This window comes from Sorex araneus, chromosome 3 (assembly GCF_027595985.1).
Source record: "Sorex araneus isolate mSorAra2 chromosome 3, mSorAra2.pri, whole genome shotgun sequence".
NCBI lineage: Eukaryota > Metazoa > Chordata > Mammalia > Eulipotyphla > Soricidae > Sorex > Sorex araneus.
In genome coordinates, this window is record NC_073304.1 from 224,542,958 (window position 1) to 224,569,169 (window position 26,212).

Below are 26,212 nucleotides of genomic sequence, written 5' to 3' on the forward strand. Positions count from 1 at the left end.
ATGCTGTAGCCCATCCATTTCATTTGAATTTTTGTTTTGGGGCCACACTTGGTGGTGCTCAGGGCTTAATCCTGGCTCTGTGCTCAGGGCTTACTCCTGAAAGGCCTTGGGGGACCACATGGGATATGAGAAATGGAACCGGGGCAGCTGTGTGCAATGAAAGCACCCTACCTGCCTACCTGCCGTACTATCTCTCCAGCCCCTATAATAATAATTTCAAAAGAACAAGTCAATGACTTTATTCTCAAAAAACCACATTTCCAGGTTGTTGGTTTTTTTTTTTAACCAACTCTTACAAAAGTGAACCTTTGTAATATAAAATTTAGTATTATTATTAGTATTTTTGATCATATCTGGCTATACTCAGGGAATCACTCACTTCTACTAGTACTCAGAAGACCGTATAGGTATATGGGGTACCAGGATGGAACCCTGGTCAGCTGCAGGCAAGGCAAGCACCCTACCTGCTATACTATCTCTCTGGCCCAACAGAAAACTTATTCTGTATTGATTTTTAAAAATTTTTTAAATATTCAACATTCAGCTAATTACTGATCACAAAGCATGTTGAGCCCATGTGACGTGGAACCACCCAGAAGGGACTCCTACCCAGCAATCCCGCTGCCTCTGTGTACCCTCTCGACTGTAAGGCACCTCAACCATACGGTCAAATATTTCCCTTTTAGTTAAAAACCCCAGAACTGGACTTGTGTCCCTCTTGGAATTTGAAACTTTGGATTATCTGAAACCAATCAGTTCCCTGTTTATCAAATCAAAACTAAGTCCACAATTCTAAGAGACAAGTTTAGTTTAGAATAAGGGGTATTTTTTAATGAGAAATGGTTAAGACTATTCTTAATGAAATGAAGATGGCAGAAAATAATAAAATAGCATTTACAAAACTAGGAACTTCCCTCCCCCTCCGCCAGTGTTTGGGAGGTACCTGGCGGTGCTCCTGGTTCTGTGCTTAAGGATCACGCTCGGCAGGGCTCAGGGACCAGATGCGGTTCTGGGACTGAACCCTGGTTAGCCACATGTGAGGCAAGCATCTTACCCATTACACTCTCTCTCTGGCCCCAAAACCTGGAATAATCTTAAGAAACACCCTACCTGTTGGACTACTGCTCTGACTCCCATACAGGTCTGCTTAAAGAAATCTTTTGGCTCAGGGGCCAGAGAGAAAACAGCAGGTAGGTATTTGCCTTGCATGTGGCCTACCCAGGTTTGATCTCTGGCCTCCCATTTAGTTGGCAGGAGTAACTTCTGAGTGCAGAGCTAGGAGGAATCTGAGCACCATGGGATATGGCCCCCAAACAAACAAAAAACCAAAAACAAACAAACAAACAAACAAAAACCAACCTAAAAATAAAACAAAAACAACCTCTCACCCCCAAAACCCAATGCCTTCATCCCTCCCAAAAGACACAAACCCCCATAAAACCCTTTTGAACATTTTAAAATCTATTGTTGCCACTGAAAAGTGACTGTGGCATAACATTAAAAAAAAACTTATAAAGTGGCCAGAAAGTAGCTCAACAGGCTAAAGCCCGGACTCTGCGTGCAGGAGGCCAGGTCTGACCAGTAGCACCACATGGTCCTCCAAACACTGCCAGGAGCGACCCCTGAGCACCAAGAGGAGTGGACTTCTGAGTAGTCTGGATGGAGCCCCCAACAAAAACCAAAACCATGGGGAAGTCAAGCTGAAACAAAGGCCTTTAGAGCCTTTGCTTTTGGACCAGTGAAGTGCCACAATGTAAGCATGGGTTTTCTTGCAATGAAATAGGCTTTTGTTTCAAACTTTTCTTTCAGGGGCCAGAGCAATATACAGTAGGTAAGGCACTTGCCTTGCATGTGGCCAACCCAGGTTCAATTCAGGGGCACCCCCAGAGGGTCCCTGAGCTCGCCAGAGTGAACTCTGAGCACAGAGCCAGGAGGAAGCCCAGGGCACTGCTGCATGTGGCCCCAAAACAAAACCAAAGAAACTTTCAAAATTTTTCATTTTCCCTCTTGTTTTCTGGGCTACACTGGAGTGTTGCTCAGCGGCTGCTTCCAGCCGTGGTCAGGGAAACACAGGGAGCTGGGGACCGAGCCCAGAGCTCCCGCACGCCAAGTGTGCTCTTCAGCCCTCTAAGCTATTTCCCTAGTTTTCTTCATTTTCACAGATACAGATAAAGCAGTTAAGAATGCAGTTTGGTGTTAAAGTACTTGTCTTGCATGTGTGAGGACCTGGGTTTAATCCCCAACACCACACCACAAGAGAAAAAAAAATAATGAAAATAAAGAAATTTATGATAAGACAATGATAAAATATTGTCCTGAGTTATACACAAATTTCTTCACAGCATTTTCAAATTATAAAACATAATAAATGCTGATAATTCTGTTTACAGAAGAAAAAGCTTTGATTATAAATATCACATACATATATAAAGATCCAAATGAGTAAAGAAAGTATAAAAGGTCCAAACAGAATGTGTACATGAGGAGTGCACCAGGAGGGGTCACTCTTGAGCACAGAGCCAGGATTCGCCTCTGAGCATGCCAGGGCGGCTCTTAAAATACCCGCTCTTCCCCGCCCGCCCTAGCAAAAGGGAATGTTTGACTGGCGGGGGATGTAGCTCAGCTGTAAAGAACTTGTCTTTCATGTGTGAGACCCTGGGTTTGATCCCTGGCACTGTGAAAGAAAGAAAGGAAGAAAAGGAAGAAAGCAGAGATGAAGGAAAATAAAAAAGAGATGAATGTGTGTGTGGGGGGTGTCACGCCAAGAAAATAGCCCAAAGGGCTAAAAGGCACATTTTGCATGTGGAGCCAGGGATGGCCCAGAACAAAAGAAAAAGAATAAAATTTTAAAAAGAATGTATGAATGACTTGGGTTCTCTAATCTACCGCACGTAATCCCAAGGAATTTAAACTACTCACCAGTTAATACAAGGTAGAACAATATATATATTACAAGTACTGAGAAAATAAATATAAATATAGTACATAATAAACGTCAACCTCAAGCACTTGCATTTTAAAAAATTTAAATTATAACATACCATTTTTTCTACTTACTTGCATGTACTCTGAAAGTTCAAAATAGGCCCTTCCAATCTGGCACAGTACCCAGCCAGTATTGTAGTGGTGAGAAGGTAGGTGGCTTAAGATATTTATAGCTTCTTTGCAGTTGTATGAACACAAAGCTAAATAACCTTTCCCCATTTCACGAAGAAGGCTCATCAAACCTTCTAGGAGAAAACAACATAGTAAATAAAGAAGAAAAACAAAATAAAACAGTTTGATTTTTCAAGAAAATGCATGAGAAAAACATTACGGATTCTAACATTTAGAAAAAAAGAGAAAGAGATCTACTTAAAAAAACTTATTTACAATAAAAGAATAAAATAAAATACAGAAGATATTAAGCATTAAAACAGACCTGCTGCTGCTTTCTGTAGATTAAACGCCTGGATTTGAGGTGAAATTGTAGAGATTTTCCCTTCTGAAATGATGGAAGAATCCAATTTTGTAATTTCCAGGCTATCATTTATATTAGGTTGAGTTATTCCTCCTTTATTAGTTTTGCTTTTTGTTTTTCTGTTTGGGATTTTAGGTGGAAACTTCATTTTTAATTTTTTGCTATTCTCCTATAAAAACAATGAAAATCCCATACTTAGTATATTCATGTATTCGAGATACCTTCAAATCCTTTCTCAAGTATTAGATTATAAAATGAATTTGCAATTTTGATTTATCTCTATTTTTCTCCAAAGAAATTTTGTAAGAACAATCTTTGGGGCCAGAGAGCAGGCTTGCAGGGCTGCGGCGCCTGCCCTCCAAGCAGAGGCCCCAGGAGCCATTTGTGGCACCGCCTGATCCTGAACAGTGCCACGGGGGCTCTGCTGGCGCCGAGCACTGCTGGACGTGAGCAGTACAGGTCTGAGACCCACTAGGAATGGCCTCAGGGGCTCCCTGGCACTGCATGGGAGAGAACCCTCAGCCCCCCTCTAAAAGTATCCAGGGTCATTTAACTTTAAAGCAGAAATTTTCAAAATAAATTATAATGTGCCAATCATCATTATTCTTCTCTGAAAGTTATCACTTCGGTTTATCACTTAAAAATATACTCTAGGGGCCGGAGCGATAGCACAGCGGGGAGGGCGTTTGCCTTGCACGCGGCCGACCCGGGTTCGATCCCCGGCATCCCATATGGTCCCCCAAGCACTGCCAGGAGTAATTCCTGAGTGCAAAGCCAGGAGTAACCCCTGAGCATCGCTGGGTGTGACCCAAAAAGCAAAAAAAAAAAACAACTCTAAAACTGTAATATGACTGCCTCAAGCACTGTTATTGTTTAATCATCAACTTTTTATTTTTATTTTTATTTTTTGCTTTTTTTTTTGGGTCTCACCCAGCGATGCTCAGAGGTTACTCCTGGCTTTGCACTCAGGAATTGCTCCTGGCAGTGCTTGGGGGACCATATGGGATGCCGGGGATCGAACCAAGGTCGGCCGCGTGCAAGGCAAACGCCCTATCCACTGTGCTATCGCTCCGGCCCCAATCATCAACTTTTTAAATCTATTTGTCAAAGTTACAGATTATCCATAATATCTGACAATAGATGAAAAAAATTCATCAAAGGCATAATGAAGTTCTCCTATACAAATAAATGTGCTGAAGAACACAACATTTTTCATTTACTCTTTTCCCAATTCCCCCTCTGATAATACTTAAAATAAGTAGCATACTTTCAAATCCAGGAGACTGGGACACAATGCTATCAACTAAATTACGGTATTATATGGATTTTATAGGCTCCCGCTGAGACTCTGGGAGGAGGAGGTAAAAATCTTAGTTTATGCCATATAACTTTGTCATTTCAACAATGTTATATAATACTTACTAAAGGACCAAGACAATCTGCAAACATTATAGGCAGTAAGCCAAACGATGAAACAAACACAAATTTAGTGTCCTAATTTATTAGAGGTGGAGTTAATGATCAACAGAAATTTTAGAGGGGGAAGCACTAAGTAATGAAACATAGAGGAATCATAAAATCACCTTGGTTGTGGAGCTGTCACTAGTGAAAAGTCGTGAGCTTCTTCGAGGCAGTGCGTTAGGGGGCGATGTGATAGTGGGGCTCAATACCTGAGGTGTTGTACTGGAAAAGATAAACAAGACCTTTAGACACCTTGGCTTAGGACTTGCTAATAATTCGGTTCTCAAACATGCACTCACTATGCTTGTACTCTAAAGCAAAAGAGTTTCTTCAGTTTTTTTTTTTTTGGTCTCTTTATGAAAAACAGAAATTTGAAAAAACAAGCTTTGTTTGGTTTATCATGCATAAGGTAGTAAGATTAGGGCACACAGCATCTACTTGAATTTGCTCATTTGAACTTAAAACAATCTAAAGAAAAATTCTGGGCCAGTGGCCCAGGATCCTGGGCCAGGAGAGAGCACAGGATGCAAATGCTTGGCTTGTGGGCAGCCCAGACTGGTCCCTGGCACTGCTAAAAGGAGCGCCAAGCAACATGCAGTGAGTAGCCCCTGAGCACACAAAAATTCTAGGTAAATGAATAATATATTGGCGGTGACGGTCTAGAACCAAGGATTTACTCTTGGATCTCACAGGTAAGCACTCTTTTCTTCTGTTGAGTTATACCTCAGGCTTCAAAATACATTTTTTTCTTTTAGTTTCTTTCTGTTGTGGGATCACACCTGACAGTGCTCAGGGGGTTATTCCTGGACAAATGCTCTGGTTTTGTTTCAGGGAACATGTGTTGCCAGATTCAACACACCTCCCACATGCAGCATGCATTCTTTTTTTTTTTTTTTTCTTTTTGGGTCACACCCAGCGATGCTCAGGGGTTACTCCTGGCGGTGCTTGGGGGACCATATGGGATGCCGGGGATCGAACCCGGGTCGGCCGCGTGCAAGGCAAACGCCCTACCCACTGTGCTATCGCTCCAGCCCCCGCAGCATGCATTCTTAAGTCCTTCGAACCACCTCCTCAATCAAATTTTATTTTGGTTTTGTATAACCAAAATATGTGTATAACACACACCCTATAGTGCTTAGGGCTTACTCCTTGCTCTGCATTCAGGGATCACTCCTGGCAGCGTTTGGGGAATCATATGAGGTGCCAAGGATTGAACCTGGGTGGCCGCATGCAAGGCAAATACCCTATCCACTGTACTATTGTTCCAGTCCTGCAAATCACATTTTTAAGCCAATTATCTATAGCCTTCATTTGCAGTAGGTTTATTCGGTTTAAAGCAAAAAGAAATCTAACAATACTCAGACACATATTTTACTTCATTTAGAGATCAGTTACCAGCAAAACTCGGGAGAAGGCACAGAGACTTCCCATGTGTCCCTGTTCTTGTACATAGTACTGGTCCACATAATCAAGTTAGAATCTGACCAACAACAAAACATAATCTTATCCAAAATCCAAGTTCAAAGTCTACTTCAAAATTTACTTTTCTTGTTTTTTTTTTGTTTTGGTTTGTTTTTTTTTGGGGGGGGTCACACCTGGTGATGCACAGGGGCTACTCCTGGCTCTGCATTCAGGAATTACTCCTGGCGGTGCTCAGGGGACCATATGGGATGCTGGGAATCGAACCCGGGTCAGGCACGTGCAAGACAAACACCCTACCCGCTGTGCTATTGCTCCAGCCCCAAAATTCACTTTTCTTAATGTATATTCTATGGATTTGAACAAATGTGGAACAACCTATAGTCATTATTATGGCCTCTTACAGAATAGTTTTTTATGTCTCTATAGCTTGTCTTTTCTAGAAATTACTTTATTGTTATTTATTATAATTATTCAGAACCTCTTAGATAGGAGATCTGGGGATTCACCAATGAATCTGAATCAATGATTCTGAATCAACTGGGCCAAAAGCTTAATGCAAGGGTCTGAGGAGCAGAGCTGCTCGGGCCTGTGGTCCCTGAGCACGGGAACCCAGGGTGCCTCCAGGGCTGTCCCCAGAGATGCTGTGAGGATCATGGCTTGTTGGGAGCCAGGCCCGGCTGGGGGCATGCTAGGCATGTACCTGAACCACTGTCCTATCTCCCAGTCCCACCGATTCTTTTTTGTGCCTTCCCTGTTGAACTCTCTCTCCAGTCCCTGCACCCATACATTTTTTAAAATAATGTAATATCCTTTGTGTGGTAGAAACAACTGTCTTTAAAACAAAAATGTGACTGAATAAACTAATAAAATGGGAGTAGTATTTTATAGGACGAACTGGAGTCAGATGCTGCGATTCCTCTTTGAATAATATAAATCTTATGGGGTTAGAAGTACAAATATTGATAAGAGGATTCTAGGGCAAGGAGCTTATTTTATTTTGTTTTTAGGGCATACCTGGCAGGTGCTTGATTCTGTGAGGGGTAGGTAGGGGTTCTGCTCTAGGGGGACCATGTGGGGCTCTTAAACCAGCTCTCCAGCCGCAGGACTGGGAGCTTAAAAAATAAAATAAAAGCCACAAAGAGAGAAGAGATGAAACTCATATTCATTAGGATTCCATTAGCTTCAAAGGGCCACAGGTTAAAAAAAAAAAAAGAAAGCATGAGGTATGGAGGTGAAGGCTGGCCCAAGGGGCCAAGTGTATGCAGGCCCTGATAAACAGATCCTGATCCCATGCTTCTCCGAACAGACCTGGGAGTATCCCTGGCACTTCAGGGTATGGTCCCTAAGACAAAAAAATAAACTAATTAAAATTTGGGGCCAAGAAACTGCCCAGAGGGCTAAGAGTGCATGCTCAGTTTGGTTCCATCCCTGGCACCACGTGGTCCCCGAACAACGTGCCGTGACCCTGGCACTCCTACCTGCCGTCCCCAAACCAAAACCAACCAAGTTTGACACATTCAAAATTTGTACTAGTCATTTTAGAGTCCTCAGGAGCAGAAGCCTCCCTAACGTGAATTCTATAAAGAATCATGTTTTCCAGCCATGTTTAATGCCAACAAGTGCCGACAGCATGACGGGTACCTTGTTTGGGGCCCGGAACTCTGTGTCTGTGCGACAAGGACTGGAGTTACTTCTCGACTATTTCCACTCTGGGAGAAGACAGACTTTGTTCCAGTTTGGCCGATTCTGGCAACAGACTGTAAAACACAAAAAGTCTGAGGTTTGTGAATCATAGACTGTATTGTAGATAATAAAAGTCACCATGATCCTGTCCTATTTGTATTTTCACAATCAGTCTAAGATTTCATAACACAGACTCATCTGAAATCATTAACATCACTGTCACATTACATGGGACATCACCCTTAATAATAAAATTTGGGGGCCACACCAGGCGATGCTCAGGGGATACTCAGGAACTAATCCGAATTGTGCCTGGAATGCTGGGGATCGAACCCAGGTCGGCCACATGCAAGGCTAGTGCCCTCCCTGCTGCACTATTACTCCTGCCCCTTCATGCAACTGAAAATCGAATGGAGTCACGGAACCAGCTCAGTGGTCAGGAGCACATGCTTTATCATGTGCTGGGACACAAGGTCTGAGCCTCAGCAGTAGTGGTCCTGAGGCCCCCAAGAGCACTGCTTTGCAGGGCCCCAAAAAGATATCAAACATAATGGTGAGGACAAATAAAAACAATTTCTCTTTATATATATATAATTTCTCTTTATATATATATTTATTTATTTTGCTTTTTGTGTCACACCCGGCAATGCACAGGGATACTCCTAGCTCTGCACTCAGGAATTACTCCTGGCGGCGCTCGGGGGACCCTATGGGATGCTGGGAATCAAACTCGGGTCGGCCACGTGCAAGGCCAACACCCTACTCGCTGTGCTATCGCTCCAGCCCGTCTCTTTATATTTTTAAATCAAAACAATTGGGGGGGGGGCTCCCAACCAGTGCCTAGCATAGTTGGGGACACTCCCAACAGGGCCAGACTACTCAAGTGCCCAGAGGACACAGCCTTGCTGCTTGGCACCTGTGCTACTAGTGACAACCAGCAACACTAGGGCTTTGGGGACACCAGGGCCATACCTGATGGTGCTGGGGCAGGACCAGCATATGGCATGTGGAATGCCAGGGAGGGTACCAGGATCAAAAGCACATCTCTGTGCTGTATTCCTGAACCCTGATTTCTGGCAGTTATGTTAAAGAGAGGCAGAAACAGGGGTCAGAGTGAGATTACAGGGGTAGGCACTTGCCTTGTAAGCAGCTGAGTCCAGCTTGATCCCCAGCACTGCGAATGGTTCCCTAGCATCATCGGGAGTGATCCCTGAGCACAGCTGGTTATGGCCTAACCTGCTCCTGAAAAATTAAGAATTTTTTTCCCCCTGAATTCAGATTTTTAAGGAGGTGGGGGGTGTCAAACCTACCAGTATTCAGGACTTACTCCTGGCTCTGTGCTCAGGGATCACTCATGACGATGCTGGGAGACCACATAGTGTTCCAGGGATAGAAGCTGGGCCAGCCACATGTAAGGAAAGGGCCCTACCCTCTGTATAACCGTTCTGGCCCCTACAATGATTTTAAGAGGGAAAAGAAGGGGAAAGGGGCGAGAAGTCTCGCTAAAAGGGAAGGATCATCTAAGCAGATTCTGTTGAGTTTGTTTTAGAGTAAAAGAAAAATCTGGAAGTATATTTAGCTATATGCCAGAGTAGCACTGTTGTCCCATTGTTCATCGATTTGCTCAAGTGGGCACCAGTAACGTCTCCATTATGAGACTTGTTGTTACTGTTTCTGGCGTATCAAATATGTCACAGGCAGCTTGCCAGGCTCTGCTGTGCAGGCTGGATACTCTTGGTAGCTTGCTGGGCTCTCTGAGAGGGACGGAGGAATCGAACCCGGGTCGGCCGCATGCAAGGCAAATGCCCTACCCACTGTGCTATTGCTCCATAATGAAATAAATATACTTCTAAGTAATAATTTCAGATGGTCAAAAACACACAACTAGGGCCTGGATATAGCTCGAGGTAGACTGCGTGCCTAGCAAATGTAAGGCCCTGAGTTTGGTCCATGGCACACAACCCCCAAGCACCATTGTTGGTCTAGTAGCAAACCAGACAGCCACCGAGCATCACTGGAAGTGGCACCATACCTGCCACTGCCTGCTTGATGCAGATCCAATGAAACTCAGTTAACTTCACGCCTTCAATTATCATCAGGAGCTACGACCACTGTGACCCTTCCCACTGAACTCACTAACTCTAAGGCAATCACACAAAATTAGATCCTTCTCGGAAATTACCCTCAGCAGAGTGGGACTTTACACACGTCTATCGTCAACCCCAAATTGTATTTTACATGGAAAATACCTTTTTTGAAGGGGCTCCGGTGGATGGCACGTCAATTACAGAAGTTGTATTAGTGTAGTTTTGTAAATAGGATCCATCTCCAGGACTTGGGGTTTCTAATGGCAAAATCCCAAAACTGAGAAGAGGTTGAAATCAAGGTGTCAAAAAGTCATCAAGGCATATATAAAGCAGCAGTATACTTAAATTAGAAGGTCTAAAAGGAAGAGAATGGCAAATCAGTCTTGGGGGCAGTGAGGATCTGAGGGGCAGATTAAAAATAAGCTATGAGACTGTTCCACCCACCATAACTATATATTTTTTTAATTAAAATCATCTACGGAACTGAACTGAGCAGCAACTATAGATCTCAGGAGATTTATTCAGAGCAAGTGGTGAAACTCTTGGAATTCAGACATTACAGAATGAATGTATCTGCTCAGAGAATCCGTCTGTGGATGTTGTCATTTCATGGCTTGCTCTTTTAGTGCTCCCTCACTCTGGGGCCCAATTTATATCTGTCCCAGCACATCATTTTTCATTTCATATGGATACTTTTAGATATACATCTCTTGGGCTAGGTTTGTGTGTTTACATACAGATTTTTTTTTTTTTTTTTGCTTTTTGGGTCACACCCAGCGATGCACAGGGGTCACTCCTGGCTTTGCACTCAGGAATTACCCCTGGCAGTACTCAGGGGACCATATGGGATGCTGGGGATCGAACCCGGGTCAGCCGTGTGCAAGGCAAGCGCCCTCCCTGCTGTGCTATCACTCCAGCCCCCAGATTTCTAATCATCTGGGTGAAATGGTTCACATTGTCGAGTATCAGTTTTCCCTCCGTATTCTGGAGGACAGCACTTTGCTGACCCGCTGTGTCACTTGGGCACCGGCAGTGGTCGGGAGGCTCGCTGCCGTGCAAGGTGCCGTCATAAAGACAGGACTTTCCGAGCACCTGCTGGCTGATTATGCTATCTTTAAGAGCTTAAAACATTTCTCCAATACTTAACACTTAAACTTTTATCACAGGTGCTATCTATTCTACTTCTTTTTCTCAAGCAAGTCTGTTACAGACAATTTAAGCGCCTATTTCTAGAATGACTAAGGAGCTGCTGTTTATATTAATCTGTATTACTAATAATACAAGTTGCGGTAAGATCATTTATGAATACAGAATATTTTAAAGTGTCTTTTGTTTGTCTTACCTTGGGGTTAATGGACTAAGAGCAGGTGGTCCTCCTAATAAGCTTCGACCAGTTTTTGGTTTATTTTGAACCTGTTTAGATAATATGGAAGTTCCTGTTCCATGAGGGAGAGTATCTGGTGAAATTACAGCGGAATCAATGTAAGACACTGAAGAATCTGTATTTAGGGAATACTTTGAATTGGAAGATTCTAAATTCAGCCTGTTTAATTCCTGAAACAGAAAATTTCTACTATATCATTTCTGAAGCATTTAGTTCTGATCGTTCTTCTTTTTCCCCCCATAATACATTACACAATAGAGTCTGATACACTTACAATTGTGTCCTGAGGCGTTTCTGTTAAAACTGTCTCAGGTTGCCTGTGAGATAAACTATGATTAGACACTAGTGTTGTACAAGCGTTGGGCAGACAGTTGCTAAAGTTCTGTAAAGATGTTAATTTAAATGTTTGGTCAGGGTCTGGCTTTTCACCTGTGAAGAAAAAACAGTATTTGCTTTTGAGAAAATGAGGATTATGTATTTTATTCAAGTATCTATAAATCAGTGAAAATAGGCCCTTTCCAGTTTTAAAGTTTTCCTGTATATTTCAGCTAGTGAAATTTATCTCCCTAATGCCCACTATCTTTCATAAGCTTATCCTAAAAGAAAAAACTCATTTTAGGATACCAACTAAACTGCAGGAACAATGACTTTAAAGACAAGGTACAGGAAAATGCAGATTCCTGTTTTAAAGCAGAAAGCAACTGCACTCATTCTGCTTGAGGGGAGGAGGCCAGAGATGCTGGTCAGCACTGCAGCAAAGCCGTCAGCACACCCGGGAAATGGCCGCGACAACGCGTCTCAAAGACCGCTTGTGTCTCGTGGAGCATGTCCACTGGGATGCTCGGTCCCCCTCCTGTCCTGGTTTTGTCCAGACCAGCTTCAGCTTCAGTCTATTCCTTTTCTCATTCAGGAAGCTATACTGGTTACTGCTTTAATCCAAATATGGCTCAGACCAGATGATCCGAGTTCCGGTCACCGTATCCCTGAAACAGAGGACTCTAACAGCTTTCTGTGTTAGAGAAGGGAATTCCAAAGCAGTGCTCAGGAGACCTGGGCACAACGCTTGGCCGTATGTGGGCTGGGCCTGCCGGTTCCAGTTGCTCAGGACGAGCAGTGCTGAGGGCCACTAGGGATACACCGACTGGTGGTCAGGGGGTCGTGGTGGCCTTGTGCCGGGGAATGAACTCAGGAACTTGCGCATGCTACTACACACTCAAGCCCACTGAGCTATCTCCCCAGTCTGACAGCTCAATTCTTACTCCTACTTGTAACCACCCTTCATCTCTGAAAAGCATTTGTCTTATGGATAGTTTCTATTACTCTAAAAAATTAAGAGGAGGGAGAAGAGGAATTAGGGGACCCTCCCCCAGTCACCTCTACAAACCTACCTATTTCACATAATGATTCAAAGGGGGACCAGAGGAAAGGATTTAAACTAAGGCTCTTTTGGTAACATTCTGATCCTTTGGCAAGCCGATCTGTCTTGCTGTAAAGACAAACACATATATTAGGCAAACTACAAAATTCAAAACATTATAAATAAATTTTTGGTCTAGAAAACTAGGTAGATCTCTTAAATTTTTGGGTGATCTTACTACTTTCCTAAGATCACTCTTTCTTTCTTCCAGCCCTTGAGCAGTACAAGAAAGCAAACAGATCATAAAGGGGAAAAAAAATCATTACCTTCCTGAATATTAGAAATTTAAATTTTCTGTTATGATACTAGACTTACTAAAGAAGATATGGAAAACATAAAAAGGTCTCAGTCTTGTTCTAAATTATAGTACAATAACCCAGTGGTAATTGGGTAAGTGGCTTAAATCCTTGTGTGTATGTTTTTATGGGGGGAGGTATGTGTGTGTGTGTGGGGGGGGGGGGGAATGACACATACCAGACTATGCTCAGGGCTTACTCTTGGTTCTGTGCTCAGGGGATTATATGGTGCCAGGGTTGAACCAGGGTCGAAAGCATGCAAGGCAAGTGCCTTAACCCCTGGGCTTAAATGCTTCATGCATAATATAATTCTGCTATAGTGTTATTTGGGTCATACCCCGCTGTACTCAGAGCATACTCCTGGCTCTTTTTCAGGGGAACTGTATGCAGTGCTGAGGGTCCAACCTGAGTTTGTCGAGTGCATGGCAAATGCCTTAATCTCCTATACTATCTTTCTGGTCCTACAGATAACGTCGCAAGTGATCAGGCTTCCTAAGAAAGCAGCATTTTTGTTTTTAGTAGGAAAGTGGGCACTCCCAGCAATGCTCGAAAATACTGGGCCACCTAGAACAGATGAGTCAATGTCCAGGCCTAGTGCTGAGGCCATGGGGCTGTACCCCCAATGGTCAGAGGGCCATGCAATGCTGTAGATGAAACTCGGGGCCACAGGCCTGCAGAGTGCAGACTCCAGTCCTCTGAGCTCTCTCTTAGCCTTGAGTTAATAACTTTCGCTGAGTCTGTTTGGGGCTATTTGAGTCTTCTTGGGGCTATTCCCAGCATAGTGCTTGGGGGACCAAAGCCAGGCCTCCTGCATGCACTCAGGGCCACTGAATTGTCCCTTTAGTACCTGAGGTGGTAAGTGTTAGAGGGCAAAAAGTAGTTTACATTATTTCTCTTTTCTTGCTATTTTTTTTCTTTGCTTTTTGGGTCACACCCAGCAATGCTCAGAGGTTACTCCTGGCTTTGCACTCAGGAATTACTCCTGGTGGTGCTTGGGGGACATATGGGATGCCGGGGATCGAACCTGGGTCGGCCGCGTGCAAGGCAAACGCCCTACCTGCTATGCTATCCTCCAGCCCCATTATTTCTCTTTTGTTGTTTTTGGGGGACGGTGGGGCCAGGAGGTTACACCCAGCTGTACTCAGGGCTTACTCCTGGCAGGGCTGGGGGAAAGACTGGGACTTCCTCGCTGCACTACCTGTCCAGCCCAGTTTATATGTATTTCTAAATCAGGTGTCAAGGTTAACATTTAGAAAGTGGCCAACAACCCTGGGGTCATACATATGCTTCAAACAACCTGACAATTGTTAGGAAAAGTACTGTTGCCTCCCTAGCTTTTCACTATTAGAAAGTTCTCCTTCCTTTCAATGATGCTCCCAGGGACGGGAGTGCCACACTGACACATGCTCTTCAGACTCTGCGCTCGGGCACGGCACTGGGGATTCGGAAGGGCAGCTCACGCTGGCTGGTAGGGATCAAACTCGGCAGGACTCAGGCAGGGGCTGAAATGCCGAGAGGAGAGGTGAGTGAAGTATTATCGACAGCCCGCTCAAGCTCTTATCTGAAGACAACAGACCACCTGGTCTGAGATTAAAATTCTTCCTGACTGGGGTTGGGGACACAGTTCAAGAGGTTAGAGTGCATGATCTGCACACAGGAGGCCCGGGTTTGAAAACCCAGCATGGCTAGGAGCAATCCCCAAACAACAACTGGTCAGTAAGAGGCCCTGAGAACCGGGTGTGGCATGAAACAAAAACAACCTCAGACAAGTTTTAAAGTATGTGTTAAGGTAGGGGATATATTGAGGTAGGGGGATGGCTCAATGAGATGGAGTGCATGTTTTTTGTTGTTGGGTCAGACCTGGAGGTGCTGAGGGATCACTCCTGGCAGGGCAAAGGGGACTGTATGAGGTGCCAAGGATCAAACCTAGGTCAGCCACATGCAAGGTAAGAGCCCTACCCACTGGACTGTTATTCTGGCCCCTGCTTGCTTTGCATGCATGAATCTGGATTTGATTCTTGGCAGTGCTAGAGTAATCCCTGAGTACCATAAGGTGGGCCAGACAAACAAAAATCTTTATTATCTCTCAGGGTGAGGGGATGGGATGGGAGGGAGACACAGTAATTGATCCCAAACCCTAGGCCCACCCTTACCCCCCAAAACGAAACCCAGGTAAAATACAAGGCCTGCATTTTACCACTAGACTATGTCCGTGGCTCCAAATTCGCACCGTCAGGGTGACCCCTATGCATCATCGGGTGTGACCCAAAAAGCAAAAAAACAAAAACAAATTTTAGTCGGGGAGAATTCTACCACTGAACAAACAATGCATCTGTCCCTTCCAACTTCCGTAGAGTGGAAACTGAAATAAATGATGAGGCAGGTAAGAAAGTAACGGAAGTTGAGAGTCAGCTCCCCACACTTCCCTCCTCTGAGCCAGTTACAGAAAAGGAGGGAGGCAGGAGGCAAACTTTCAGAAAATGTAAATAGAATTTAATCTGTCTATGCCAAAGATCATTAAGGTGAAATTCTTTTGTTTGCCTTGAAGCTACACCTCGGGGGGCTATTCCCAGCTTGGTACTTGGGCTTTGCTCCTGGCAGTGCTGGGGACCATGAGGTGCTGGGAATTGACCCTGGGGCTCCTGCCTGCCGAAAGCATCACTTCGGCCTGCTGAGTGATTCCTCCTGGCTGAGAAAAAATGTATTAAAGGAAAAAGATGTCTTAAGAACAATAAAGTCACTGACCAAGGGTAGAACTTGGGGGTGTGTGTGTGGGAGGAGATAAGAAAGACATAAAAAGACCATTTCGAAAAGTACTAATTACAGGCGGTAAGTGGCAAGTCAATATTCAGGTTTCTTAGCTCCAGGACTCCTCCCAGCTGACACTTAGGTGCTGTCCTTGGCAGAGCCCAGGGGACTTCACGGTGCAAGGGCCTAAGCCAGGGTCTAGCCTTCGAAACGTGCACACCAGCTCCATGAGCTATCTCCGTTCTCTGGATCACACAGTGAGGCGAGGTGATGGGGAACCAAGGGCCACCACATGCAAAGGTTATTCTCCAGCCCTTTCATTTATCTCTCAGGCCATATTGCTTTTTTTTTTTTTTTTGGGTGGGTGTTTAGGGGCACAACTGTTTTTTGGGCCAGACACCTAGTGATTCTCAGAGGTTACTCTTGGCTCTGCACTCAGGAATTACTCCTGATTGTGTTTGGGGGATCATATGGGATGCTGGGTAGTGAACCCGGGTTGGCGGAGTACAAAGCAAGAGCCTTGCCCACTGTACTATCTCTCCAACCTCATCTGTTCTGCTTTTAACTAAGGCCAGGATAAGGAAAATACAGTGAAATATCAGCATTTGAGTTTTATCCCAACAGTTCTTACTGCTTCTCAGGGAAAGTAACTCGTGTCATATAGAACTGCCATCCCCCAATCCTATACAATTAACTATGGTTAGTCTATTCACCTTTCATGTGTTCTCTCATGCAATTAATTTTAAGTTTTCTGAGAAAAGGAAATTAGATCTTTGTTTTACTGCTGTTCTTGTGCCACACCTGTCAGTGCGCAAAGGAACCAAATGCAATTGCAGTGGGATTTGAACTGCATTAGCCACATGCAAGATCAGTTCTTTGCCTCCTGTATCGAATTAGCTCTCTTAATGTGTAGTTCCTGGCCAGGGACACTCAGACACAGAGACAGGGCTGACACAATTGCCCTGAACAAATGCAAGAGCACCAAAGGCATTTCTTTATTTATTTTTATTTTGTTTGTTTTGTTTTTTGTTTTTGGGTCACACCCAGCAGTACATAGGGGTTACTCCTGGCTCATGCACTCAGGAATTACTCCTGGCGGTGCTCAGGGGACCATATGGGATGCTGGGAATTGAACCCGGGTCAACTGCGTGCTAGCTGTGTTATCGCTCCAGCCCCTACCAAAGGCATTTCTTTAGCCATGAGCCATCATGTCGGATCCCAGATCTTTTTCATGTTTTGAGTGGCATCTTTCATGTTCTTCATGTAGACCCATCCTTGAGTCTACTTGCACATGTAACAAAACAGACACGTAAAAAGTAAGCGCTTTTCAGGGGCCGGAGCAATAGCACGGGGGTAGCATGTTTGCCTTGCATGTGGCCGACCTGGGTTTCAACTCGGACATCCTCCACGGTTTCCTGAGCCTGAGGAGTGATTCCTGAGTGCAGAGCCAGGAGTAACCCCTGACCAATGCTGGGTGGAACCTCCACAAAAAAAAAAAAAAAAAAAAAAATTGGGAAAGGGGTCAAAGAGACTAAGAGATCTGGTACGAAGAGATTATGGTCCAGTACCCTAAGCACTGCTACGACTGACCCCCGGGCAGAGCCAGGAGCACAGCCTCAGCACTATCAGGTATGGCACTGAGAAAGGCTGGAGGGATCCCTGGCACTACATATGGTCCCCTTAGTACTGCTAGGTGTGACCCCAGGCCCTCCTCCCACTACCAACACTAACAGGGAGAGATGAAACCTTTGTTCACCGTTGGTGGGGAAGCCATCTGGTTCACCCTCTATGGAAAACAGTATGGAGATGTCTCTCAAAACTTTGCTGGGCCAAATTTATAGCACAGGGGTTAAAGCACTTGTTTTGCATGAGGTTAAGCCTGGTTCTATCCCTGGCATCACCCACAGTTCCCCGAGTACCACCAGGAGTGGGCCCTGAGCACCACCATATACGACTCAAAAACGAAACTCAGAAAACCCCCAGAACTTCCATATATGCCAACAATTCCACTTCTTGGCTTCTATCCCTAAAATAATTAGAAAAAAATACATGCACACCTATGTTCACTGCAGCACTAAGCACAACAGCCAGGACACGAAAGCAATCCGGATTCCCAAGGGCAGATAAAGAAGCGGTAGTGTATGAAAACAACTGGAATACCACACATCTGTCAGAGCAGATGAACTTGAAGCTGCTGCTATTTGGTGGAACTTGAGGGTATCATATTAGGTGACCTGAGTCGGGGCAGGAGAAATTCTACATGAACTCACTCATCTGTGGTATACAGACAAACAAGGGACTGGATCTATCAAATGATGAAAACCCTTGGTCTTGGATTACAGAACTCAGATTACCAAGGAGTGGGGTGACGGGTCAGGAGGAAGAGGCAGCTGAGAGGTGACATAAGGACAGTGGTCCCTGACACTTTGGTGGTGGGTTGCAGTAACTTTGTACATCAAAACCCGAAGTGCTAACATTATTGTAAATATGTTAACTAAACTACAGCAATTAATAATAAAAATAAAGAAAATGGTGTTTTATAAGTTTTTGATTTTCAATGAAAAAAACCAGCCTTTATATTCGTAGAACAAACTTTACTTGAGTATGTGGTATGACTGTTCCTTTTAATTGTGTTAAAATATGAAAGTAAAAATATTGCTATTTTAATTTTTTTTCAGTGCTAGAGAGTGAACCCAGGGCCTCACACACAGGGAAAGTAAATGCTCTACCACTGAGTTCTAGCTCCCCTCTTTTTGTTTTGGGATTGATCCTATACTCAGAAGTAACCCCTGGCAGTGCTTGAAGGATATGGGATGCCAGGGATCGAGCCAGGATTGGCCACATGCACGGAAGAATCTCTTGCCTCCTATACTCTCCTTCTAGCCCCCCCAGCTCCCATCTTAACACCACTTTATAGTCTACAGTTTAGTAGTATTAAATACACTCTTGTGCAATCAATTTCTAGAATTCTCAATCTTGAAAAACTAAAGTCTATCCCCACTTAAACTCTACCCATCACTCTACCCTGGCAGTTACCACTCCACTTAGTACAAAAGACTCCTGAGTCTCCGAGTGGAGTGGAGTCACTCAGTACTTGTCTTTTTGTGACTGGTTAAGCATGCTCTCCAGATTCATCCATGCTGTTGTATGTGCCACAGATTACTTGTGGTGGCACGTGTCATATAACACATACTACACAGCATGTACTGGAATTTCTTTCAGGATTTTTGTTGTTATTCTTCTTCCCATTTTTGAGACACATCTATTTCTGCCCAGGGCTTACTCCTGGCTCTACACTCAAGGATCACTTCTGGAAGTGCTCGGGACCAGATGGGGTGCTGGAGGTCAAACCAAGGTTGACCACCTGCAAGGCAAGCACCCTGCCCACTGTACTATCTCTCTGGCCCTCTTAAGTGTTTTCTATGCTTCCGTTTCAAAGGGAGAAAGGAACTGAGCTACTAAGGCACGCACTTCATTCTTTTAAGTTTTCTCCTGGTACTCAGAGATTCCAAGATGTGTTGCTAAATTTCCAAATATTTTGGAAAATTCCTGTTATGTCTGATTTCCTATCATCTAAACAATTCTAATTTTTTTGTTTCTATAATGCAGAGATCAAACTCAGGATCTCATACGTTCAAGGCAGGTGCTCTTCCACTAAGCCACATCCTTCACCTAACCAATTCTTTACTGAAGTGTAGTATTTATATATGATATTTCATTTTAGTTAATAATCTAGAAGAATCTAGTGCCGTGATCAATGGGCTGGCACGGGAGCGTCCCTGCATGGCTCTGAGCATCGTCTGGCATAATTCCAAATGTTCCTAGCACCACTGATGGCTCTTGGCACTACAAGATCCTAGCATGGACCAGTTTGGCCAAGTTTCACTGGGAGTGGCCCACCTCGAGATGCTCAGAACCAGATACTCCTGGTTCTGAGTTGAGGAAATCACTCCTGGTGGTGGTCAGGGGACAGACCATATAGAATGACAGGAACTGAACCTGGGCTGGTCGCAGCATGGCAAGTGCCCTACGCACTGGGCTACCTCTCTGGCTCAATAATGCTAATTTTATTTATTTTTTAAAATTATGCTAATTTTTTTTTTTTTTTTTGCTTTTTGGGTCACACCCAGCGATGCTCAGGGGTTACTCCTGGCTTTGCACTCAGGAGTTACTCCTGGCGGTGCTTGGGGGACCATATGGGATGCCGGGGATCGAACCCGGGTCGGCCGCGTGCAAGGCAAACGCCCTACCCGCTGTGCTATCGCTCCGGCCCCAAAATTATGCTAATTTTTAAGGTAAGCAATAATCAACAATTTCTCCCATGATAAGCAACAGATGACATTTATATAAGATGACATTTATATAATATATAATTGATCCTACCACCCAACTAAAGGATTTCTATTTCAAAACTCAACGAGGGCAAGCCAGAGCAACAGCAGGTAGGGCGTGCAGCAGGGAGAAGAGCAAGAGCACTTCCGGGTGTGGCCCCCAGACCCAGAACAAAACATTAATAATACTGGAGTTTTAACTTTGAATTTATACATATTCAAGACTTTCAAATACATATATTTTTTAAAAAGCCACCTTTTGGGGGGCAAAATCACTAATATTTTAACTAGCATTATAGGAACTTGTAAAACTTTTAAAAATCATTATCACAAGTATTTTTTCTTACTTGCTTTCAAGTTTCTAAGAGGTAGCAGTAATATTTAATACTAGAGAAAAACTTCACTCTTTTCTTAGACATAATGTGAAGATATGTTTCTTAAAAACCAACATGTACACTAAATTCTGAGGAAATGCTATTCTACCTATTATTGGTAAGGCAAATAAGCATTCAAAATAGGATCAAGGGGGGGACAAAGAGAGTACAACAGGGAAGGTGACAGACTGCCTGGCACACGGCTGACCCAGGATCAATCCCCAGAACTGAATAAATATGGTTCCTTGAGCCACACCAGGAGTAATTTGTGAGCACAGAGCCAGGAGGAGCCCTGAGCATTGCTGGGAGTGGCCCAACCAAGTCCCTGCATCCCCTTCCCCCCAAAAAAAGAAACAAAAACGGGATCCAGGAGCCAGAGAGACAGCTCAAAGGGCTGAAAGCATGCTTTGTATGCTGGTGGCCTGGGTTCTATTCCTGGTACATGACGGTTGAGGAGCAGAGCCAGGAGTAGCACCCAAGAACTGGTATGACCAAAAAAACTCCTGATACAGACCCATCCCCATCAGCAAAGGAGGATTTGAAAAAACACTATTTACAAGTTTAAGGACACCATGAAAATAAGACTGTATACTACTCAGTCAAGTGGTATTTCAGTAAACACAGATCAACACAAAACACAGATACTGGAATTTTCTTGTAACTCAAATCATTCTTACTTACCAATACACATGTCCCAACAATGAAAGAGTAAAGCAAGCTGAATCACCAAATTCAGTAACAATATCATCATAGCTTTTCTGCTTATTAAACACTCCACCAGATAAGATTTGTTCCCCTTCTGCAAGTCTTTAAAAGAAACACACAGATAAAGAGTCAATGTGAAAATCACTGCATTCAATCATTACCATTGTACTTTCATTTAATTTTATTTTACTTATTTTGCTTTTTGGGTCCCACCGGCGATGCTCAGGGATTCCTCCTCACTCAGGAGTTACTCCTGGTGGTGCTGGGGGACTGTATGGGATTCCAGGGATTGAACACAAGTCGGCCGTGTGCAAGGCAAACGCTCTCCCTGCTGTACTATCACTCCGGCCTCACACTGTACTTTTTATGATGGAGACTGAGAGTAAAAACATGGTACCGTCAGAATAGCAATAAACAGGTACTTGGAACCATTTGGAAGGCTGGGAAATTATAAACATAAAATCCTAGTTTGCCTTTTAAAGGCAGAGCCATTTAGGTGCCAGCAGACCAGCGAGCAGCTGGGGTGCGTGCTGACCACGCGTCTCCTGGGGATTGCTGAGTGTCGCTCTGGAGACCCCAGGAACTGCAGAACAGCCCAGGGAACCCCAGAATCATAGCACCTGAGCAGCCTCACATTCTTGCACTCTTTTTTTTTTTTTCGCTTTTTTTTGGGTCACACCCGGCGATGCTCAGGGGTTACTCCTGGCTCTGCACCTCAGGAATCACTCCTGGTGGTGCTTGGGGGACCATATGGGATGCTGAGAATCGAACCCGGGTCAGCCGCATGCAAGGCAAATGCCCTACCCGCTGTGCTATCGCTCCAGCCCCACATTCTTGCACTCTTGAAATAAAAGGCGAGGCCAGATGGCTGAGAGTCGCAATGGGGTCCCCCAGCCTCTGGGCACTGCCTGGGAGGCCCCCACTGCTACCAGAAAAAAAGGGGAAAAAAAGCACATACTAAAAAAGCTAGAAACATTCTGATTATGTATAAATCTAATCAAAGCAACACATGTCAAAACAAATGAAAGAAAACCACTACACTGGGGAAAATATATTAATGTTCTTTCATTAACGCATACATTGGATCTTTTCAGTTCTGTAATTTCTTGAAATAGGAATTGCAAGCACATGAAAAGAGATGAACATTTTAATTAAAAACTGCATACTTAATGGCTCAGAAATTTTTTGTTTATAAATAAAACACTGGTGGAGGGAAGTGGACACTGGTGAAGAATCAGTGTTGAGACACTGCATGCCTGAAACCTGATCATGAAAATTTTGTAATTTCACAGTGACTAAAAGGAACCAAAAACTAAAACCAAAAACTGAACAGCACTTCAGGTTTCCTTTTTGTATTTTGTTTTCCGATCACACCTGGCACTGCTGAGGGTGGGGGGGTTGGGCTGAGCATTGAATAATTAGGCCCAGTTAGACAAGTATTGCCAGAAGTGCCCCTTGAGTCCCCCACAGCAGTGTGTGGGAACCTGCCCCCTCCAAAACTCCCCCAAACCAAAAAACAACGCGCCTCCCCCCCCCCCCCCCCCCCCCGTCCAGAGAGACAGAGGATAGGGCACTAGCCTTGCATGCAACAGGGTTCAATCCCCAGTACCACATAGGGTTTCCTGAGCCTTGCCAAAAGCAATCTCTGAGTGCAGAGAATAAGAGTAATCCGTGGCACTGCTCAGTGTGGCCCCGAAACAAAACAAAACAAAAAAGGTTTTGGGGTGAGCCAGAGCTCAAGAGAAGTGCATGTGGGAACACTGCCAGGAGCACCACAGGGTGAAGCCCCAAGTAACATGCAAATTAAAAAAGACCCTAGATAAGGTACCAGAATATTTGGGATAAAATTAATCGGTGTCACTATCTTAATAACTTAAAGAGATTTTAGCTAGCCTTAATTAAAAGTTATCAGGTAAATAAACAAAACAAACATTTACTGGTTTATAACTCTGAAGGATATCTGTATCTTCCCACTGTAAGTGCGCAAAGGAAATCCATGTACTGGATTTCATAATCGTGTCCAGTCACCTTTACTACTAGTTCGCCTCTTACAGTGCAGAGAACAATGTAACAGAACATAACTATCTGTGTACTTCTAGCTGCCTCCAGACTCACAGGAACAACAGACTGGCTTTAAAGCTGCTGCGCAAAAAAAGTGCTCCCCTGCATTTGACCTTGCTTCAAAGGAGAGCGTTCCCAAACAGAATGATCTTTAGAGATCATTACACAACTACCTAGACATAATGGAGCATTAACTCAAGTGAACTGTAAATAGGTTTTTTTTGTTCATTTCAATTGAAAAAAGAAGCACAGAAAAAGAAACAATATTTAAGATTACTTTAGAAAGAGGAATTATTTATAACAAGTTTCTTCAGATAACATCAATAATAATAGGTTAATAAATAACATTAATAACTCAACAAAATTTCTCCATTTCCAAAAATAATACCATTAAGGGCAGCACAGACCTTTAAAATGTTACTGAAATAGATGAATCTCTCTACTAATTTTTTTTTTTTTTTTTTTTTTTTGCTTTTTGGGTCACACCCAACAGTGCACAGGGGTTACTCCTGGCTCTGCACTCAGGAATTATTTCTGGCGGTGCTGGGGGACCACATGGGATGCTGGGAATCGAACCCGGATCAGCTGTGTGCAAGGCAAACGCCCTACCCGCTGTGCTATTGCTCCAGCCCCTCTCTACTAATTTTTTAAATAAAGGAGAGAAAGGGAAACAATGATAATTCAACCCACCAAAATAATTAAAATTCTACAATGTAAATAGAATAAAATTAGCTAGAAACAAATGAAAGACTTACTTGCTGAGATCAACACAACACTTTGCAAGCAGGTATTTACACTGAGGTGTAGTACAACTATGTCCTTTCAAGAGTCGATATGCTTTATATGCCTTTCCTGAGCGGTAATAGCAGGTTGCCAGCAAAAACAAGGCTTCTTCTGAATGTACTGAGAACATGTATAAAAAAAAAAAGTTGTGATTTAGTATACTGAACGGTAATTTTATTTATCAACAAATTTACCAGCCAAAACCTAGCTTGTTTATTTAACATAAAACAAGAATGCATTAATTCAAATTTAATTATATACTTAACTGATAGAAAAATTAGTATCTTAAGCCCTGATTACATTTTTCTTATGAGGAACCAAAATGAAAACAATCATGTAAATGCTTAAAAAAAACAAACATAAGTTGACCTTTAAATAGACTACCAAATTAAGAATTCTGTGTGGGTGGGTGGGAAATACCTGGCGATACTCAGGGCTTACTCCTGGCTCTGTGCTCAGGAATGACTTCCGGTGGGGCACAGGGGAACATAAGCAGTGCCAGAAATGAAATCTGGATCAGTATGTGCAAAGCAAATGATGGATTGGTAGTTTAGTCAAAGTTTAATTTTAATAAAACTATAAAAAAGCTAAAACAAAATGATGGGGCATGAAATACAAAGAGACAAGGAAACTTTCTGAGGACCCTAAGAAATAACTCACCCATTCTAAATCCAACTAGTGAACTGGAAGTTAGTAGCTATGATAAATCTAAAAAGCACAGAGTAGCTTATTGGTTAAGATTAATAGATTTCATTTGGAACAATAAAACTTCTACTGAGAGTGGCTGCCTCCAGTGTAAATTCTGAGCAATTCTGTGACATACCATAACTACTCAGTTACTAAATATGCAGAGACTAAAACAACACAACATGGAAACAGTTCAATATGTCTGCATGGCATTTTTTTTACCATGCTTTACTTAGAGCCTTAATTAAAACATGTGGCTGGGGATTATAAGGTCCATGATCATAAAATGAACATTAACTTGAAGTCAAAGCAGATGACTGTCAAGCCTGAAATGTTTTTCACAGGACGTGTCATCTCTCTTATATCAGAACCATGTGGGCACAGTGGAAGTGCCAAAGGGATAGTACAGCAAGTAGGGAGTTTGCCTTGTATGTAGCAGACCTTGATTCGAACCCTGGCACCACATATGGTCTCTTGAGCCCAGCCAAAAATGAACCCTGAGCTGGAGCAATAGTACAGCGGGCAGGGCGTTTGCTTTGCATGTGGCTGACGCAAGTTCGATCCCCGGCATCCCATATGGTCCCCCAAGCACTGCCAGAAGTAATTCCTGAGTGCAGAGCCAGGAGTAACCACTGAGCATCGCTGGGTGTGATCCAAAAAGGAAAAAAAAGAACCTTGAGCAAAGACCCAAGAGTAAGCCCTGAGCACTGCATGATGTAGTCCCTAAAACCAAAATAATAACAGTAGCAGTAGTAGAAGTAATATTAATAGTAGGAGGTCAGACTTGAAATCGTGGCCTTGGTGAGGACAAGCTTATTAACAGAGAGCTAAAGCAGTAAGGTGATGTGCCAAGAAATTCTGAAAGACTCTTAACGTTTTTTGGATGCTTAAATGATTTTGTATTTAGAGCTTTAAAAATAAAACAAAACAAAATTTAAAAGACTGCACAGTTGGTAAGATGCTCGCCTTGATTGAGTAGACGTGGAACTACATAGGCCCCCAAGTGCCACCAGGAGTGACCCCTGAGCAGGAATAAGCACGAAGACACTTGGGTGCAGCTCCAAACAAAAAAATCAAGAAGTCATATTAATCTTGAGAAATCAATTTTGTACTAGTTAAATTAAGATATATCTAAATGATGGTGAACTGTCATGAAACTTGGCATCAAAAAATTTACTAGGGGCTGGAGAGATAGCACAGCGGGTAGGGCGTTTGCCTTGCACGCGGCCGACCCGGGTTCAAATCCCAGCATCCCATATGGTCCCCTGAGCACGGCCAGGGGTAATTCCTGAGTGCAGAGCCAGGAGTAACCC

At 43.6% G+C, this 26,212-nt stretch overlaps 1 protein-coding gene across 7 annotated transcripts in view; it reads right to left on the reverse strand.

The window, feature by feature from the left end:
- The window catches only part of CDC27 (cell division cycle 27), a 65,183-nt gene that overhangs the window by 13,656 nt on the left and 25,315 nt on the right, over positions 1–26,212 (reverse strand). For 3 of the 7 annotated variants that reach the window (XM_055130667.1, XM_055130665.1, XM_055130662.1), the window contains exons 3-12: positions 24,185–24,332; positions 21,345–21,470; positions 12,886–12,983; positions 11,772–11,926; positions 11,456–11,667; positions 10,276–10,390; positions 7,985–8,100; positions 5,044–5,143; positions 3,422–3,629; positions 3,058–3,230 (exon numbers count right to left, since the gene is read on the reverse strand). In XM_055130667.1, the coding sequence (XP_054986642.1) occupies positions 3,058–3,230; positions 3,422–3,629; positions 5,044–5,143; positions 7,985–8,100; positions 10,276–10,390; positions 11,456–11,667; positions 11,772–11,926; positions 12,886–12,983; positions 21,345–21,470; positions 24,185–24,332 (1,451 nt within the window). Of the gene's footprint in view, positions 1–3,057; positions 3,231–3,421; positions 3,630–5,043; positions 5,144–7,984; positions 8,101–10,275; positions 10,391–11,455; positions 11,668–11,771; positions 11,927–12,885; positions 12,984–21,344; positions 21,471–24,184; positions 24,333–26,212 lie in introns of those variants that run through there. The other 4 variants (XM_055130666.1, XM_055130663.1, XM_004618010.2 and 1 more) reach the window with 3 other exon arrangements.